General features: G+C 30.5%; 1 protein-coding gene across 1 annotated transcript in view; it reads left to right on the top strand.

Moving 5' to 3' along the window:
* Positions 1 to 20,577, top strand: part of MS3_00003704 (uncharacterized protein) — a gene marked incomplete at its 5' end in the record, with an annotated part of 131,175 nt that overhangs the window by 49,780 nt on the left and 60,818 nt on the right. The window contains 4 exons of the mRNA XM_012940049.2: positions 1,825 to 2,554; positions 7,842 to 7,952; positions 9,659 to 9,805; positions 16,001 to 16,277. Coding sequence (XP_012795503.1) covers positions 1,825 to 2,554; positions 7,842 to 7,952; positions 9,659 to 9,805; positions 16,001 to 16,277 — 1,265 coding nt within the window. The remainder of the gene's footprint in view (positions 1 to 1,824; positions 2,555 to 7,841; positions 7,953 to 9,658; positions 9,806 to 16,000; positions 16,278 to 20,577) is intronic.

Consider the following 20,577-nt stretch of genomic DNA (forward strand, 5'->3'; position numbering starts at 1 on the left):
TATAATCAATAATGACTTTCTTAGTAAAATTAAGAATTCATATATCCATATTTTATGATGTCTGATATAGAATTTTAGTACATATTTATTATTATTTTATATGATAATAAATTATTATAGCGAGTAAATATAAGTAATATGATGCGTGGTAACATAATTTGGTAAACTAAAAAAAATAAACTATTAAATAAATTTTCTGTCCAATTTTTTTCAAGTGTCTACACTAAGAAAATGAGCATGCCTAATTTTTAATCATCTAAATTATACTTGATAATTAATATTTTAAGACCTCTCTTACTTAATTACCTCTGTTAGTCTCACTGGAGCATAGGTCGCCGACCAGCATTCTCCAACCCACTCTGTTCTGGGCCTTCCTTTCCAGTTATGTCCAATCGTTGATCATTTTTCTCATATCCGTCTCCATTTCTCAGCGTATTGTGTTCTTTGGTCTTCCTCTCCTCCTTTGACCTTGAGGATTCCATTTGAGGGCTTGCGTTGTGACTCAGTTGGGTGCTTTCCTCATTATTGTGTCCTATCCACTTCCAGTGCTTCTTCCTGATTTCTCCCTCCACTGGGATCTGGTTTGTTCTCTCCCACGGTAGGTTGTCGCTTATAGTGATAGAAGTAGCTTGCATAGACAACTGTTAATAAACACTTGTATCTTCTGGATGATGGCTTTCGTAGTTCTACAGGTTTCCTCCCTATACTGTAAAACTGTCTTAACATTTGTGTTGAAAATTCTGATCTAGGTGTTGATTGACAGTTGTTTTGAGTTCCAGTTGTAAATATGCTGTTTTTGCTTCGCCAATTCACGCCTTCACATCTGCATCAGATCCACTGTGTTAATCCATGATGCTGCCCAGGTATGTAGAGGTCTTAACATCCTCGAAAGCTTCTCCGTCATGTGTGGTTCGATTGGTGCATGTTGTGTTGTATCGGAGAATCTTGCTTTTCCCTTTGTGCATGTTGAGACCTACTGTTGCTGAGGCTGTTACACTGGTCGCTTTCTCCTTCATTTTTTGTTACATTCGCGTCACAAGACCTCCTTAGCTTTTGACAAAATAAGGATGATCCCATTGAATTTATTTTACAAAATTTTCTGTTACATTACAAGTAGACTAATTACATCATATTTATAATCATTTGAATATTACAAAGAATAACACAATTCCTTATATATAAAAGGATAAATACCACAGGGTATATGAATTCCCATCCGTAAATCATGATAGATTATGTGGTAAACTAAATGGTTCATGTTTGTTGTATTAGCTTGTGCGTTTATATCATCAGGGTATCAGTAACAATTATTATGGCCAAATAACTAAAGTACCAAAGATTAATATTTTGAATTGGTTTCCTAGCAATGTTTAGCTTCACGATATTAAGTGCAATCAAAACATTTATATGTTATCATTATTATCAAATAAGATACGAAATAAAAGTGCATGAACTTTTAAACATGAGATACAACAGAAACACAAGTTATTAAACTCACGGCTAGATTATAAAATAATTTGACATTTTAAGCAAAGATGGATAGTGGCTAGCAGTAGAATCCAGGACGCGTGTTTCGTCCTATTGGAGACTCGTCAGCTCGATGTACCTGCATCTCAGAGTTGACTATCCAGAGTTCACTATCCATCCTTGCTTATAATACTTGTAAATTAAGGTAATACGCATAGTATGCACATGTGCTAATAAAAGACTGATCAGTTGCAGTCCTAAATACCAAAAAAGCAATATTAAGTGAATTTATTTCGATATTCATTTAAAATTAATAAACAAAACTTTTTTTGTATTTTTATTTTGTTCTCCTTACAGAACTGTTAGAAAATACTTAATTACTGAAAGTAATCCAATTTACTACTACTCAATGGATACGCCTAATAAAAATGACAAATTAATTTTAAAAAAGGAACTACCAAATGTTAAGCAAAAAATTGATCAGTTTAACAAAATTGCTTATAACCATATGTTTAAATCACGCAGTAATATTCCAATTATAAAGTTGAATAATAATGAATTTCCTTGGACAAATGAACAATTTTATTTGAGACAAGTGAATAAAACACTTAATCTTTGGAATTCTAATGAACAACTAAATTCAAAGTCAGTTGCTATGTCAAATATAACCACCTTCTCAAACATTACCAATCAGCACAATCATGAAGGATTTATTGATTCCAATTATGATGCACTTCCAGTTAAAGGCATATTCAAAAATGTAAATCAAGAATCTATTGAACTAAAAAATACTTTATCAACAGATAAACAATATAAGTATCACAAGACTAAACGTGAGCATTCATTTATAATTTCTAATCATCCAAATGAATCAGATAAATATTCTTCTCAAACTGAACAAAATCAACTACTCATTGGAGGAAAATTAGAAAATAAGAAAGAAGATAATGACAGCAACAACAATTTAACTGTAGATGAATTTATAAATAATGATATAATACAAAATGTTAACCTGTTGTCTGAACAGTTCACACTATACGTTTATAGAAATTCTAACCAAAATTTAGGATTTTCAGTATCACGTAAGGTTTTTCAATTATAAATTATGATTAATCAGTTGTTGTTTTTTATTCTTTCACTGAAAGAATTCTAGATTCTCTATGTAGAAAACTATTCAAGTTATCACATGATGTAAAAAGACCAAGATTGGAAATATTTTATAACTTCACTGATGAACTCTTTCATAAGAAGAAATGATTTGATGTTGTTTTGCTTTCATGATCACATGTAGAGGCTTCTTATTTATTGGGAATATATCTTGTTAATCAGTTGATCTATAAAATCACTAGAAGTATTCCCAAACATCTAAAGCATTAAAATTAAAACACGAAGTTCAGCGAAGGGATCTCTTTTCAACGAATTTATTATCAAGCTGTACAATCGTATATGTGAAAATTTTTAGTTTTTTGTAAAAGTAATAATTCCCCGAGGAACTGTGAACACAGTTAATAAAAAAGGTTATAATACTAGATTACGTAATATGAATGATAACAATAGATTTAGTGAATATAATAAGATGATTACAATGTTTTTTTGGCATAATAATTAAAGGTCATAGAGGTGTAGAAAATAAATAAGGTGATATGATGAGCATTTACGAATAAAACAATGAGAATATAAGACATCGCTGAACTTCGCGTTTTAATTTTAATGTTTAAATGGGAATTATCTGTCATCTGAATCATTATCAACAATCTGGTCGAGTAAATATGTACTGAGATATTTTCAGACATTATAATTAAGAATTACACATGTATGCAAGTAATTTGAAGCTTGAAGTGAACTTCCGACAAATATATCACTAAATATAACGGAGTATGCAAATGTGTTACATTTTTACTAGACAGAATAATATAATTTTTCCTTGGTTTTTTTGTAATCTTTTATATTGTAGGGTCCTAAATAAAATAACATACAATAAATAACAAATGAGGTTAACGTACTAATCAAGGGGTAAGGAAGAACAAAATCTAAGGGTCAGATAATAGTCCAATTGACAGATTAGTACGTTAACCTCATTTGTTATTTATTGTCGAATCCATTTTTGTGATACAATCCATTCTATCCTTCTATAGACATACATTTTCCATATAACTATATATACGAATGTACAGCTTAAGTAAACGATTTCGTCGAAAAGAAAAATTTTCTTCGCTGAATTCTCTTTTTCTTATTCAATGACACTATGGGTTATTTTAATAAAATAACATAACTCCTGAATTTCACTGCTAACTGCATTTCATTTATTCTATGTAGACTTTTTCCTTTTATTTGTGATCATAACGAAAATTAGATTCTTATACAAAATTCAATAGAAATTCTATTTGAAATCGTGTTTTTTTTATGGAATTTTGTTCTCTGAGCTAGATGGTTTGGTCGTAGAGCTTTCATCGTTCTTCTGAACGACATCATTAACACGAACTTCAGATAGGAGTGAAGTGTTTGAATTTCTCCATATGCGTTTCACAGCTTGTTCTGTACACCTCGACGTTGATTGGTTCTTATTGACCTTAACTTTGGTTGTGTCCCCCATTGGTTTGATTTTTGTTCCTATATTTGTGCATAATTTTCCATAATCTCGAAATCGTGTTCATTTAGTTTCAAAAGTGCTGTTTAAATGTACAGTTAACATTTTAAAATGTGATATCATTTTTTCTTTATGTTGAAAATAAACTATTTGGATAGCTGAAAAAAATGAACATCAAGTTTATTGATGATTATTTCAACTAAATCGACTCGCTTAAATTATTATAAAGCATTTAAAATTAAATTTTTACAGTTTAACTAATATCAAAAGTTAAATATTATCCATTTCTAAATGAGTAATTATTCTACTGATTTTGAGATTTAAAAGTTCTAGGTTCGAATTTCACGATGTGAGATTATGGATACGCATTGCTGAGCAGTTCCATACAGGGACGAAATGGCCGTCCAATGGTCCCATGTTTACGATGGTGGTTTAACTTCAATTAACTCATGAATTCAACTATAAAATTAAAATAAAATAATCAAGGTTAATTACAATTCTATCAACAAATAAGAGAGTTATTACGTATTTCTTTTATTAGTAGATTATATCATTTGTTTTTACATCAGTAATTTAATTTTTTTATTAATTTCTATTCTAAAATTCAAACATGAATTGTTCTGGAGACAAATAATATCGATTTCTTTATTTTAAGTGATTTATTTCTTTTTATATTGTTTTTCGAAAACATAAATAAGCACATATGGTAACAACTGTTGCTAGTTCGTTTTTTTTGTAAGAAAAACAAATCAATACAACCTACAAGTGAAAATATTTAGGCAAATCATTGTTTACAATAAATCACAAAGACAATATTTTTTGATTAAGATCATAAACCGATTGATGTTAGACCACCACCTTTGGAAACCTGGAAGCACTGGACGGCCGTTTCGTCCTATTGTGGGACTCCTCAGCAGTGCGCATCCACGATCCCGCTCGCGGGAATAAAAACTAACCTTTTTATTCATCATCGAAGGTCAAATGTACAACTGATTTGCGTACCCAATCTAATTTCTTTTCTTAAATAATATTTATTTTTTTTATTCACATCATTAATATAAAAAATAATTTCATTGTGTTATTATAATAAACTTTGTATTAGACGGAAGTTGTAAAATTCAAGTCCTATGAAGAATAATTGATTCCTTATTAAATAATACCTATTTCTGAAAATAATTAGAAAAGTCATATTGAAAATGTAATACAAAACGATAGTTGAAATTCAAAATAAATAATAGTATATTATTTGAAATGAAATAATATGTGTAGTATTGTGATTGGACATTTATCATGGAATTATCATTATAGTGTTGTGGAGATTATTGTGTTTTTGATTGAGAGGTTACGCATTCGCACGTGAGACTGAAGGCCCTGGGTACGAATCCTAGGAGCGCGATCGTGGATGCGCACTGCTGAGGAGTCCCACAATAAGACGAAATGGCCTTACAATGCTTTCGAGTTTTCAATAGTGGTTTAACATCAACTGGTTCATGATCTTAATAAAAAATATCATGGAATTGTAAATAATACACACCCTAAGATATATGGAATACATATAATCTGAGGTTATAATATTTTAATGTATAAGATTATTTAAGAAATATACATTGTATAAGTCAAAAATCTTGAATAATTCTTAATAACTATTGTGTGAAAAGCATAAATACATTTTAAGAATGGCATAACTAAAAAGTCGTGTAAGTTTTGAAATGATAGATACTTTATCCTTGCCATGGAATTTTCGTTGAACAGTTTATGCACTAAGGTATAGTTTTAATGTCCAGTATTAATTAAAGGTCATTGTTACTGTTCTGAGCTACACTTCATTGAGATTGTATAACATTTTTAATTCATAAAAAAGAAACGAGTCTTTTGAAATACCATCGTGTGAATAATATAGTCGGTATATAATTGGTTTTTCTATTCTACTTACTTACTTTACTTACACCTGTTACTCCCAATGGAGCATAGGCCGCCGATCAGCATTCTTCAACCCACTCTGTGCTAGGTTTCTATTCTAACTACTATTCAAATAATACTTAACATGTTTTCATTGATTTCAATGAGTTACAATGATTATCCAGGCTAAATCCGATCTTAATGTAAAGATTCATAACTGATGACATTTGAACTATTGATGGATTGTTTACCATTGTGAGTCTAATATGAAAATAACTCTTAATCTTCAAAACTTTAGGTTATTAGAGTCATCCCGCGATATCGTTGCCGGTAACTTATGCTAAGAATTCTACATTTTATCAAAAATAGGATATTGAATAAAGCTAATAAAGCTAGTGATAATAATGATAAGAACTCTCCGAAAGTTTCAAAGACGGCAGAATGCCTATTTGGCTCCCGCCAGTTTTTAATTGTTGTCTAAGTAACGTTAGTCTGCAGTACAAACTTTCCTTAAACTAAGTAATCTCCATAGACCTATTTCAATAGAACTTTTTAGTTGTAAATTTTGTATGAGGTAGATTCATTTATCAAATGTTTAAATAACTGTTCCTGAATCAATATAGTCTTGGATCGTTGGTACGATCACTCGCAAATGCCAAAGTATCAGGTCTGTCATCAAAATTATTTAACTTTTGTTTTTTTAAACACCCACTGGTGTATTGTTTTACGTGCACATTTTTGGGTAGATCAAACATCAGTTATTGTTTCTTTTTTTGCTTCAGGTTTGAACTCATTATTCGACGAAACTTCAAATTATTATGTAGTCATCAGTGGTATTCAACTTCCCAATAAAAACAGTCATTTACGAATTGGGGACTGTATTTTATCAGTAAGTATACAGTGTTCAGTTTCCATTATATATATATATATATATATATATATATATATATATATATATATATATATATGGTATTGAGAAACATCTTTGGGGGTGTGAAGTTGTTAAATGAAGTCGGTAGTCGTTGTGGAAGCTTTGATGAGTTTCTATGAGATTCAGAAAATTATCACATGCCGTACATCATATTTCTTAAGTACCTCATTATAATGTGATTCTTTTTCTAACAAACAGATATGTGGCCTAAAAACGCGACTATTATTAACCCCTTGATATGTCTGCCCACTTGTCTGTGCTTAATATACAGTCAGAGTAAGAGAATTGTTTCAATTTCGTTTAAGGCCTTAAAGCGATAGGCTACTTAGTAAAGCATTAAGACTTGCAATCCGTGATTTTAACAATCACCAAAAGCTCTTAATGACAAAGTGAAGGAAGCATTTTTGTCACTGAACTATGAACTGACAGGTTGATTAGCTAACGAAAAGAATAGGAACTATCTTAAAACGTTTCTAATGCATATGAATTAGCATGACTACCTACAATACACAGTAATATACAGTTGAGTTCAAACCAGGGTATTAGAGTTGAAAACTGGATTACAAAGGTGACGTTTAAATTACAGTAATTTAGTAACAGAAAAGTATATGGGAGTAAGTTACACATTAAACAGGGATAAAACTAAATGCTAGTACTTTAAAGATCTTAAATTAAGTGGAACAATGTCCCAAGAAAAAGCCTCTATTCTTTATTTCTTTATTATTTCTCTCTTTTCACATCAAATATTCAAAACAAGTTCACTTTATGTATCAAGTAATTTATGTTTTCATCTAAAAATATTAGGAAAACTTTAATAAAGAGAAAATATGCAATAATTACTTTATATTGAAAAGAAAAAGGTAAATTCAATAGATATTGTTAAGTTAATTTACATTGATCTAATCATAATTGTTATGTAAATACTGTTTACTAATCAAACTTAACCTTTTCATTTAGGTAAATGGAATAAATTTAATTAACATGGATTTAATGAAATCAGTTAGATTATTAAAATCAACACCATTTCCAATTCAATTAAAAATACAAAGGTTGAATAAAATCAATTTGGTAAGTTATAAACTTGATAAATTCATCTAGAAGTATTTATTAAACTACTAAAATCTCTTATAGAAGTATGAGTATATTAGTTTTATGTATATAATATTAGTTATGATTAAAATTCCAGCAAAAAATTCCGAAGTCCTGTTCAATGTTAAGTATCCTTATGGTATGAGGAAACTTCATCGCTGAGGATAGAAATTCTTTATGAACATAAACTTGCTTACGTAATATAGTAACCGTTGTTATGTGTTTTTCGAAACAATTACATTTTATATTGTTACTGTTTCCTTCGTATCATTGTAACTACGATACGAAGTTATTTATGACAGTTTCAAACCCATTTCTATCGATTTGTAAAAATGATTTTAAAAACTGTTAATCAATAATTGGTGTTGGCGACATTTTCATGTTATTGCGTAATGAGCAGTAATAAAGTTCATTGTCCATTTAATTATACATGGGACTTGTTTTTCAAAATTATTTTTGTATCAATGGCTGTCTTTAGTGGCCCATTAATCGGACTCCAATTATAAAGAAATTATGAAGAATTCATGAATATATATCTTCCATTTAACTCGGTATATTACACCTAGGCTAATCCTATTTGTATGACAGTGGTGATAAGCCAAATAATATTTGAAATGGATGGATTTATTTCAGATACTCGTCTACTGAAACAAAAATTAATAAGAGGCCCAAAATTAAAGTGAGGCGAAAAAGGCAGACGTAAATACTCCATTTGAGAAGGCCTGATCTATAGTCAGACAAAAATAAGTTAAAGACATGTGATAAATAGGGTAAGCAATACAGACATATACGCTAGTATAAAAACAGTCAAGGTTATAAGCGAGTAATTCACTAGGTCGACATGTGACTCAAAATGAATACATTAATTGGCCCGTCCAGTAACTAGTATAGCCATATGGGCTTGATATAGTACTAGAAACTGCATAAGCTTCAATACAGTATTTAGTATAAATATCGTTATAGAAAGTGTTCTAACTGAACGCTTGCCATGATTCACGATATTTGTATATGTCACAAGGCTAGCTCTCACATGAAAACCTCAAGGCCAAAGGAAAAACGGAAGACCAAAGAACACATTACGCAGAGAAATGGAGACAGATATGAGAAAAATGAACAAAAATTGGACACAACTGGAAAGGAAGGCCCAGAACAGAGTGGGTTGGAGAATGCTGATCGGCGGCCTATGCTCCATTGGGAGTAACAGGCATAAGTAAGTAATGCATATATGAATTTTCAAAATCCCTAATAGCATACACAAATAACAAATTGTAAGGGAAACATGCCGTTCCTCCTAGATTCCATTCACACTCTATAAATCAGCTTATAAATATGAAGTTCCTGTTCACGAGATTTTGTCATTGTTATGTGCAAAACAACGAATTAAACTTATTGTGTCATTAGACAAAAAGAAGACATCACAGAGAAAAAAGTTCTCTTCTCACTGATACTCTAGTTGAACAATATCTCTATTTTACTACAGACTACATTGTATCAAGTTAATTAAAAATACAGTTGCACAGCTTGAGTAAATGATATCAGAGGAAAAAAGAAATTTTCTTCGCTCAACAACTTTCGTATGAAAAATGGATAAATGCGGCTTAGTAATTTTATATTGCTCATTTCAAAACTAAATCTTGTTTCTTACTAATATATTGTAATGAATTTTTTCTCTATAATTTTCAAAGTTAACTGATATTAACTGTGAAGAAGATTTTCTGTCAGTCGATACAGATACGGATGAAGAAGCTGAAATAGTGACGAAAATTATTGACATGGCACAAAATTATACTTCTACTAAGTGCACAAAAATCAACGAACAACTTGACCTGGAGGTAAGTAAATGCACATGAAGGTTCTCATTTATTTTAAATTATTAACTAATTGAACTAATGTAATTAATATTTTTTGGATAATGGAATCGAAATATTTTGAGGAAGTCTAGTTTTTCACCATACATATACATATGCAATTCTTCCATCAAACCTTTGCTATCATTGGGAAGTGTAAATATAAGCCAGTTTTTAGACTGCTCTAATCAGTCTTAACCGATGAACCAACTGAATAGTGAAATTAATCATCCTTATTTCAGTTTTTAAGAAAACACTAAGTCGTTTCCTTTAGTGTTATTTTTGTACAGAAATTCTCTTAAGAGAAAAATGAATGTTCACATTCGTATAATTTATCATATACATAAGCATTAACAATATTCCTTTCACTTGTTTTTAATTACAAATCTTGTGATTTTAACAAGTATCAATTTCTAAAGAAAATTCAAATAACAAATACAAACTAGCAAAATTATAAATGCGATGTCAATTCATTTCTCACTTGTCAACCAATCAATGACTAATCTACATCCAAGTAAAACTTGACTATCTTCCCTATTCCTTTCGTATGCTTTCTTCTTCATTTATCTCAGTATATTTTCATATTGCTTCAATAAAAAACATTTCGAGTATTTCTTTTGAAGAAAACTAATTACAAGCTGAGATGGTGGTGACTAGCAGTGACATCCATGACGCGCGTTTCACCATATTTGGGAGTCATCAGCTAAATGTACCTGCATCCCAGGTTTGACGTCAACCCCGGGACTCGAACCCAGTACTATTTGCCTCAAACACTATTGTGTTAATCAGTTACTTACTGAGTTAAGATAACCACTAGCTTGTGAAATTGGATGAAGTTTAATTCATTTTTGTGTTGATTACTTGTTATGTATCACTGATATTTGGGACTGCAATTGATCAGTCTCTTATTGACATATGTGCATCCTATGCTGATTGTCTCGTTATTATCTTCAGTCACTGCTAGCCACCATCATCTCAACATAAAATGCCTGAGCGTCACTGGTGCTCGTGGCTCGAGTTTTTTTATAATATAAATACGCAACACACCGGGACACTTTGGTATTTAATGGCCATATGACTATAATCATTTCGTGATATAATCTATCTTCAAACGATTTTATTCATTTTTTTAATGTTCAATAAGAAATAATGAAAATATTTATCCATACAGTATCAAGAATGACAATAATTATTACATAAGAGACAGAAATATTTGTTGATCTCTTATATACCAAGAAGCACGAACATTTTAGGATAAAATGAATCCATTTTGTTTCACACTCTTTACAACCCTTAATATACACACTAAATCTATAAATAAAATCGTTTATAAGTGTAGTTTCTTTTTTGAAACACAATTTCATTCAGTTTACCAATGAATAGTAATCTCAATTACTTTTCACATCCATACAATATTATTAGTAACGGGACAAATAAGAGGGATCATGTTATAATCAGGAATAAGAAAAAAATATGCAAATTAAGATAGACAAATGATAAAATTATTATGATATTCGTTACACAAATCTAATGATTAGGAATTCATAATACTGATGGTGATGATAATAATAATAGTAATAACTATCATGGTAATAATTCAAAGTGGTACGAAAATTCTGAGCGGGTGCAAATAATTAAATAGTTAAATATAGGAGTGGTTAAACAAATTTAAAACAATTATGATAATGAAGATAAGGCTAATAATAATAATAACTTTCATGGTTTCAAAACGAACTGACCTTGACTAAACTATCACTAAAAACGAGGATAGACACGGCAAACTGTTTCATCTTACCATAGAACTCTTCAAGAGGGTCCATCCACGATCCTACTGCGTATAGCACCGGAGACCTTCGGTTTAACAGAGAGCGACTAACCTCTAGACCACTGAGCTGTCATCAAATGGTAAACATATAAAACTTGGATTGGTTCTCGATAGTAAGCGATTATTTTCCGCTGTCTGAGTTGGATAACTATCATGTTGTATCAGTTATATGATAAGTCAGTAACCTATGATCACTGGAGTAAATAGTATCGTGTAATTAATGATGAATTCCGATTGGATTCTTTTAAATACATTTTAGGTACGTCACATGATAGGCTTCTGTCGACTGAGCCCAGGATCTTCATTCTTGCTTACAAACGTTTAACCTACAGATCATTGAGCTAAGATCTGATAGTGTGAATGTTTAACGTCAATTCATAATATTGCACAGCCGTTTTCCGTTACGAGGATGGATAACTGTTTCACCCTAAGCATGGTTCATGATTTAAACTATGAAAATTCTAAAATCTCTACAAATTCTTTAACAATAATAATATTAATGATAATAATATGCCTAATTGGCATGATAACTTTACTAAGACGGTCGATGAGGTTATCACAATTAAGTGGGATCTGGTGGGAATGATAAAAATAAAATATAGAGCTAATTTGTCGAAACATAGTATTCACTAAGGCAGTCCGAAGTTATTTTTTGTAGTCATTGTTCATATTTCATTACCATAGAAACTAAAGGCATTTTAGGAAACAAATGTTTTGTTTATATGTTATCATTACTTAAACATATACATCTGTATTCCATTGGTATTATGTGTGTGATAATCTAACAGTGCACTGAGATGATGTTTATCAGAACCGTGTAAAGTATTACTAACATAAATGTAACATTTGGATAACGATTCAATTCAGGATGTAAAGTTTTCTAAGGTATATATGGAATACATTACAGTAATCAGTGACAAATATGAGATTACGAGTTGTGCTCTAAAATCAATAAACGCAATAGGAAAGTTTTTTGATGAAGAGTAGAATAACATTCAACTCCAAAAATATTAGATGCTCTACCCATACAAACCTTATATCAGTAGAAAGAGGTAGTCACTGCATCCATATAGCGTTAGTTAAATAGTGAAGTAAACGTGCAGTCTCACAACATGGACTAAATTAATTTCAACAACCATCAAATGATGGAAAGCATTAAATAACCGTTTCGTCCTAGTTTGAACATCCACAGCTCTGGGCACATGAATCTATCGGAGCTCAAATATAGGATATTCAAGCATTGTGATAAACATTCAGCGTGCAGACCTACGTGTCTTCGAAAACGCTTAATCTGATAAGAGGTTATCAACTGTCATCCTTCTGTGTCGCTAATCGAAAATACAACAGGATTAAAGTACTCATCAAAAACCAGATTTACTAGTATTATGTAGAAGAGTAAATACTTGGATTCTTCCAGAGTCTAGCTATATGAAAATTCATAATATCTTTGTGTATTGAAAGCAATTTGCACTTGCACTGAACCCAACTAAACTTTAATTTATAATATCATAGGTGTTGTATACTCAATGTTACCTGAATATCCGTGATTTTATGTTTAAATTTATTTCGTTTGACTTTTTTATTTCTTATGTAACTACTCTAGCTAATCAAAGTCTGATTAAATTGTTCAGTACATACATATGGCTCTAATACTTTGAAAGTTATCGAAGCTTAAACGGTTTTATTTTCTCTCATTAACATGATCTGTGAATTGAATGCACAGAAACCGAATAACAATTCATAGATTAGTGATAATTATATCGAACTGCGTAGAAATTGCTTATGAGTTAATCTTTCAATATGATTGTTATAAAGGGAAAGAAGAATATGAATGGACATAGAAATCTTTAGTTCTAGTATTGATTATTATCAATCTAAGATTCTATTTCTTGAAATCAGTATAGGAGTAGGGAATTAACTCTGTGTAAATCAAAGTAGTTGAAATGAAACTGAATGTGGTAACGACTACTGGTTAGATTAACAAATTAACGGGAAGCCAGATAGTCAGTCAGATTCAAAGTAAAGTGTGGTATTTATATACAGCCGTTCAAGTTATCACAATCCATTAGCACAGTAAGATGGAAATATCAGGGACAATCTCACAGTAAAAGAGCTAATAACAGTATCAATGGTAACAGAAAGATATGGCATCAAGATATTAGTTCAAGAAAATATAATTTACAATAATATAAAAATTATGAGGAATTCAGAAGCTCAGAATATACGAGATGATAAAAAATGAATGAGCCTGCATCACTGCAAACGATTTTGAGCTATGTCATTCAAAATCTCTAACCGCTGGTTACAGCATTCACGCAGGCAACAACCAGGTAGTTTACATCTATTAACATGGCTCAGTCCAGTTGTCAGTGACTTTATGGATGGCCACTCTTAGCTTTCTTCCAGCCGACACGCACACTATCAATATGGCGTGTTGAAATATGCGGTGACTGTGCATACGTCACACATGTCTCAACCCACCTTAATTGATGAAGATTTACTAGTTCATCAATCGATTTGCCATCTTTACCTAGTTCTATATTCCTAACCTGAGTATTATTTACTCGGTGGTCCCAAAATACACGAGAAATGTTTCGAAGACACTTATGATTGAATATTAGCAACCTACGAATATCCTCTGTTTTTAATGGTTATGTTTCACAGTCATAAAGTAGAGTAATGAGAATTGCTGTGAAGTAAATTATTCTTTTGGTCATCAGATGGATATCTCGCCAACGCACAATTAACACACGTTGGCAAAAGTTAGTGAAGACTTCTAAATCGGTGCCGAGATTTCATCAGATACTATGCCATCAGGACCGATAAGACCCTCAAAATAAGTGGTACAGTCGATGCTTTCAGTTGTTTCACTCTCTATCATTAATTCAGCAGCTGACGCAGGACAATCTTGAAGCAACGTATCGTAGTTAGAGAAAGAATAGCACCCAAACATAAGATTAACGGGAAGATGATTATTCAGATAGTAATATAATAAAATGTACATAATACTTTTGGACAGAGTTATTTGCTTGTCACCACTATGAAATCCCTGAAAACAAACATCAATATCTGCAAACAATTTAAATTATTTTGGAAGCATGATTAGATCGACTCTAAGATACAAGTTTATGTTAGTTGTTGAATACTTGTTTCCCATAGTAATTAAATTCATCTTTGAATAAAATGATTAACCGTGAACAAAGTTAATGATAAATAACGTCTTTCAGCAAAAGAATTATTCAAAAGTATGCATAAGGCTCAATGTGCTGTCTGCTAATTATGTTGACTTACGTAGTATATAACGCCAAACAGATAAAGAAATACCTAACAATAGCAAGTTGAGAAGATCAAATAAAAGAGAACGGGAACAGAGAGTAATTGATATAGAAATGAAAGAACAATAAAGTCTGAGATGATTTAATGTCGCAGTATAATTGGTCGTCTCTACACGTGTTTTCGTTTATTAGGACCAAAAAATAATATACAAGATGTTTGTCTAATTAGTACACATAAGTGTTTTTATTATTTTATAATGAATGGATGAATGAAGCATGAACTATCTAGTTATGTAATCCATCATATTCACAGTGAGAATTTTGTCAATTATTTCAGTTGTATATTCAGCTACATGTTAGGTATATTTATTTTTTATGTGTTAATCAATTAATCCATCTTCGTGGATTGGTTGAAGTTAGACACTAATACCGCTGGATGCCGGCTCAGTAGTCCAGAGGTTAAGCGTTCACACGCGAGACCGATAGATCCTGGGTTCGAATCTTGCGAGGTGTGATGGTGGATGTGCACTACTGGGAAGTTCCATACTAAAACAAAAAGGCCGTCCAGTGCTTATAGGTTTTCCATGGTGGTCTAGCTTCAATTGAATGGTGGAGAAGATTTGTGGCTCAGGTGGATGATTTTGGTGGTGTTTTGTTCTCTGAGCTTGATGGTTTCAATTGAATCATGATCTAAACTATTGAAATATCTATTTATTATGTGAATAGAATTTAGTATTTGTTCAATAAGGTCATCATACTTTAAAAAAAAACTTTTGTACATAAGTTACACAATCATAGAATAAAGATTATTTAATGAATTATTTATTGAATAAATAAATAGAATATACAAAGGGGATGATTGAATATTGATTAAGATTAATTTATCGTTATTAATTGAAAGGGGGGTTTTTTGTCTCCAGAATTAAGCAACAACTAATTCATAATTCCACATTTTTAGAATAAAGACATTGCTAACTATTATTGATTAATGTTTAGAGAATTATTATCATATCAATAAAAGATATTTATAAATAGGACTGATTAATGATTTGTTTGATTACATAATATTTATCAATAAAGGATATTCAAAATATAAATCTATGTAACGTTGAATTAACTGAAACTAATCATAATACAATAAATGATAATAGAATAACAAAAACTGTAATACAAAGTCAATTTGTTAAATTATTACGACAAAAAGTTATCAAATGGTTACATATTCATCAAACATTAATTCAATTAAATAAATATAAATTGAAACAATTCAATAAAGATCATTACAATTATGGTGATGAAACTGAAGTTACAATGTATAATACAGATGAAATGATATGGAAGGATGATAGAGTTTTAGGTGAGTTAAAATATTTTCTATTTAATAGATTTCATTATATAAAAGAGAATGATAAAGTGCGATATATACATATTTGTAAAGTTTACACTTAAATATGAATGATGATTGTATTATTTTTCTGTCCATTGTCTATGTAAATTTAAGGAATAGAATATATAGCTAATCTGAAACACCAAAATCATCCACCTGAGCTACAAATCTTCTCCACCATCTCAAAATCTGAAACATTATATAACACATGAGATGCATTCAAGTTCAAAATGACATATATACATGTGAATTGGGTTAGTGTGTGATAAGTAATGTTATATTTAAAACAACATCTTTTAAATGTTTCCGTAATTCTGATAGATGCAGACTACTTGGTTGGGGTCCGCGTGACTATCGTAACTAATGGTTGGAAACTCTTAGTGGCATGGGTCAGAATCGATCACAATGGAGTAGGTGTATATACTCTCTGTCTTCCCTTAAACTATGAGCTTAAAACTGCTTCATATCTTTCTTTCTACGTACTAATTCTTTCTTACTGTACTGTCCTTAAATGCAATCCTTCTTTTATATATTACCACCATTGAATTAACTACTTCTATGAATCCGGTGTTCATCTTTCTGTGTTAATGGAGTATGTTCCTGGTCCTACGTTGTAGCTGACTGACTGACTGAATTCTGATTGAGCTATCTTATCCAACATCATAAGAATTACTACTGATTTATCTGATGTATATTTTGTCAATTAACAATACAGTTTCTATAATACCTAGTATGTTTCTGTAATTTCGATGACTTTAAAATTACAGTTTTTCATTTGTATTCTAATGACAGAGAGAGAAAATATCAGAACTATTTTGTAGTCTATAAATTAAGAGATAAATGAAAGTTGAATTTATTAAAAACTAATACTATAAGGTCATAGGATCAATTCTAGAGCCTTATCTTCTTTTAAGCAAACTAATTTTTTTAAAATATATTTACAATCTATCAGAATTAATAAGTTGATATATCGTTTTGAGCGCAGGAAAATCATTGAGTTCATTTCAACCTTATATTATGATAATATTTCTAAAGAAATGATCTAACCTTATGTGTGAATTTCCGTTTGAGAAATTCATATTATATTACTTAAAATCAAGTCAAATAACTAAAATGAATTAAACTGCATGTAAATTCGTATCATTTCAGTAGTGCTTAAATAAAGTTGTTTCTTACGTATGCAGATATTTACATTATTTTTTTATTGCTCAGTTAGAATAATGTAACTAAAATAATGAGATATGGGGAGTTTATAATAGGAAGTCACTCTTAATAGTGTCTTGATTTAATCATGTCACGTTCATGTTCTATACTTCCGACGAACTTTTGATTCGTTCTAACCTAAATTGTAGATTAAAACAAATAAATGAAAATAAAATTTAAAACAATGTATAGTCAAACATTTAAATTCATAAATAATCACTTTTGTTTTAGTTAATGTTATATTAATAGATGTATCATTTAATTAAAAGAATACAATTTCGTTGATTGAAATAAAATATGTATCAGTCGTTTAATCTCTTAGAACGATAGTATATATGACCGATCATCCAATGTTAATCACAATTTATCAACTGATGAAATGGAAAAGGTTCTTCAGTGAAAAAAAATTCAAATCAAAATATCATGAATTTCTATATGACTTGGGCATGTCAGTATGCTTTTTACCACGAATACGTATAAGGTTACATGACAAATTTTAATAAGTATTCTTATTTCCTAGTATGCATCAGATCTTTTGTGAAACAAACAACTCTCATTCACTTGGTATTATTTGCTGACGAGTCCTAAGTAGGATGAAACGTGCGTCCTGGATTCCACTGTTAGCCACTATCCATCTTTGCTTATAAAGCTTGTGAGTCAAGGCAATATCGAGGCAGTCGTCACAAGATGCACAAATGGCCACAAGAAAATGATCACTTACAGGCCTTAACAACAATGGGAAGATACAATCAGATAATGCCAAGTGAATTTAAACTTCATCCTGTCTCACAAGCAGGTGGCTATCAGGACTCAGTGCGTAACGCGATGGCGTCTGAAGTGAACGATACTAAATAAAGTCCCGAAGTGGACATCAACTTTGAGATGCAGGTACATCCAGCTGACGAGTCCCGAGTAGGACGAAACGCATGTACTGGATCCCGCTGCTAGCCACTATCCATCCTTTTTTGTAAGACAACTTGAACGTTTTTGTAAGAGATAATTAGCAATGGTCTAAATTTTATACGATAAAACTAATTTATTTACAAATTGTAATATAAGACTAGAATGAAAGTATTTAGTGCATCAGTGAATAAAATAACGTATCCTGAATAAATGACCTAACAATATATGATTTTAAAATTGGTTAATAACAAAACTTTCAGATCGTTATCGGTCTACAACTGTTTTTACACTCAACACTACTGGATGAGTATTAAAACTAAAATCGGTTAATTCGATAATGAGATCGTATATAATGTGACTTGGAGAGCTCTCCTACAGTGACTCCATATAACAAGTTCTTGCTCAACCTCACTTTTTGTTAAAGTAACTCTAAATAAACCTTATTCACCATAAAATTATTCAGATCATTTCATTTACAATCATTTCTTATCACATAAACAACATAATGTATTATAATTCATCGATTAAATTGCAGTCGCTCTGTTCTTTAGTATCTTACCAAAATACAGTACATTATCATTACAGTTTAAAAGAGTTTCGAGAGATTTCATATATTCATGAGTCTCTTCAGGTTCTCAGTGATGTCTTAATGATGAATAGAAACAAATATCAGACAATGTTTTTAGTGGTTCCATATCTACATAAATATTTGGTGGTTTAATAAAAATCAAATTAGTACTTTTTCCATATTTCTTTCTAGTTAATAACTATTGTAGTCTATAATATTGTCAAATACACTAGAAGATTAAGATGTTCTTTTTTCTAAAGAATTAGAAATGAACTTATAATTATAGCTCCTGAACAGGCATAATTCCAAGTTTACATTTTGATGAAATCTCGTAAATATACTGGATCGAGTCACGACAGCATAATTTCATCGAAGATTATTATTATGTTTAAATCTTTGCTTGTAACTAACATATACCAAATGCCAACTGAATTTACCGAATACGCGAAGTGAAATGGAAATTTCTCAGATCAAAAGATATTGCGTTTTACTCAGCTATCCATTTCCATTGATTCGTCTTCAAACGATTACTTCTTACTTATAGGTATAAATCAATGACTTGTTAAGAAAGATAACATAACACTGATTAATTCCCTTCTTTATATTTACATGAAGTAATGAACTTTCTTTCATTAAGTAGTTGATGACGCTAAATTCATTTTGAAGCTAATTTTTGCATTATTGATGCTTATCATCTGGGAAACCATTAAAAACCAGATAGGACTAGCAGTGGTTATATTCTAGTTTGGTAATAGTCATCAAGGTTGTATCTAAGATATTGGTCATTCATTGTTTAATCCAAAATTTCTGGTTGAAAAGTAAATTTCCTAAACAATGTACGTATACTTATACAACATAAAATAAACTTTTTAACCTAAGTTCACCATAACATTGTAATTATAAACATAGTTTCCTCAAACTATTTTATCAGAGAAGAAAATGTATGACACAGTTTGTATAAATGTTGAGAATATGGTCCTGTTGTCATCCCATGAAATCAAGGAAAGAATTGTAAACAATTAATGCATTATCTGGATTTGTTATGTTTAAAGAGAATAATGAAACGTTCTTTTATTTTCTGAAACAAAGTGTCAATTAACAGTCAGACGATTTTTTTCAGTATGTCAAGTGATTTTGTTTCTACATAATGGATCTTTATTGTTATGGTTACTCAAAAACAATTAATCTAGATTACCACTAGATAAAACATAGGTGAATCTAATTAAAAAGGCTTTAAAAGAGTATTTTCTTGTTATATATATGTTGTAAACGCTTCAGCGAATCTAACCAGATGAAGCAAAAAGAAAAATACTGTCTCAATCTAAGAACTGTATACAAGGTTTATCAACAATAACTCATTATTTCTTATTTTCTGATAAAATCACAGAATAAAGAAATGCATAATCATTTCTTCTTAATTTGTATAGTTAAATTAACAATACTTTACGTATTTAGCTTAAATACTTTTCACTAACATGCTTGTTAGACTTTTGTGTACAGAGAATTATTGCAACTCACTAGTTAATTGTAATTTCTTCTGATAGTTTAGTTTAGAAACGTTTGTCAGCTGGTATCTACATCTAATGCAATATAATG

This window comes from Schistosoma haematobium, chromosome ZW (genome assembly GCF_000699445.3).
Source record: "Schistosoma haematobium chromosome ZW, whole genome shotgun sequence".
Lineage (NCBI taxonomy): Eukaryota > Metazoa > Platyhelminthes > Trematoda > Strigeidida > Schistosomatidae > Schistosoma > Schistosoma haematobium.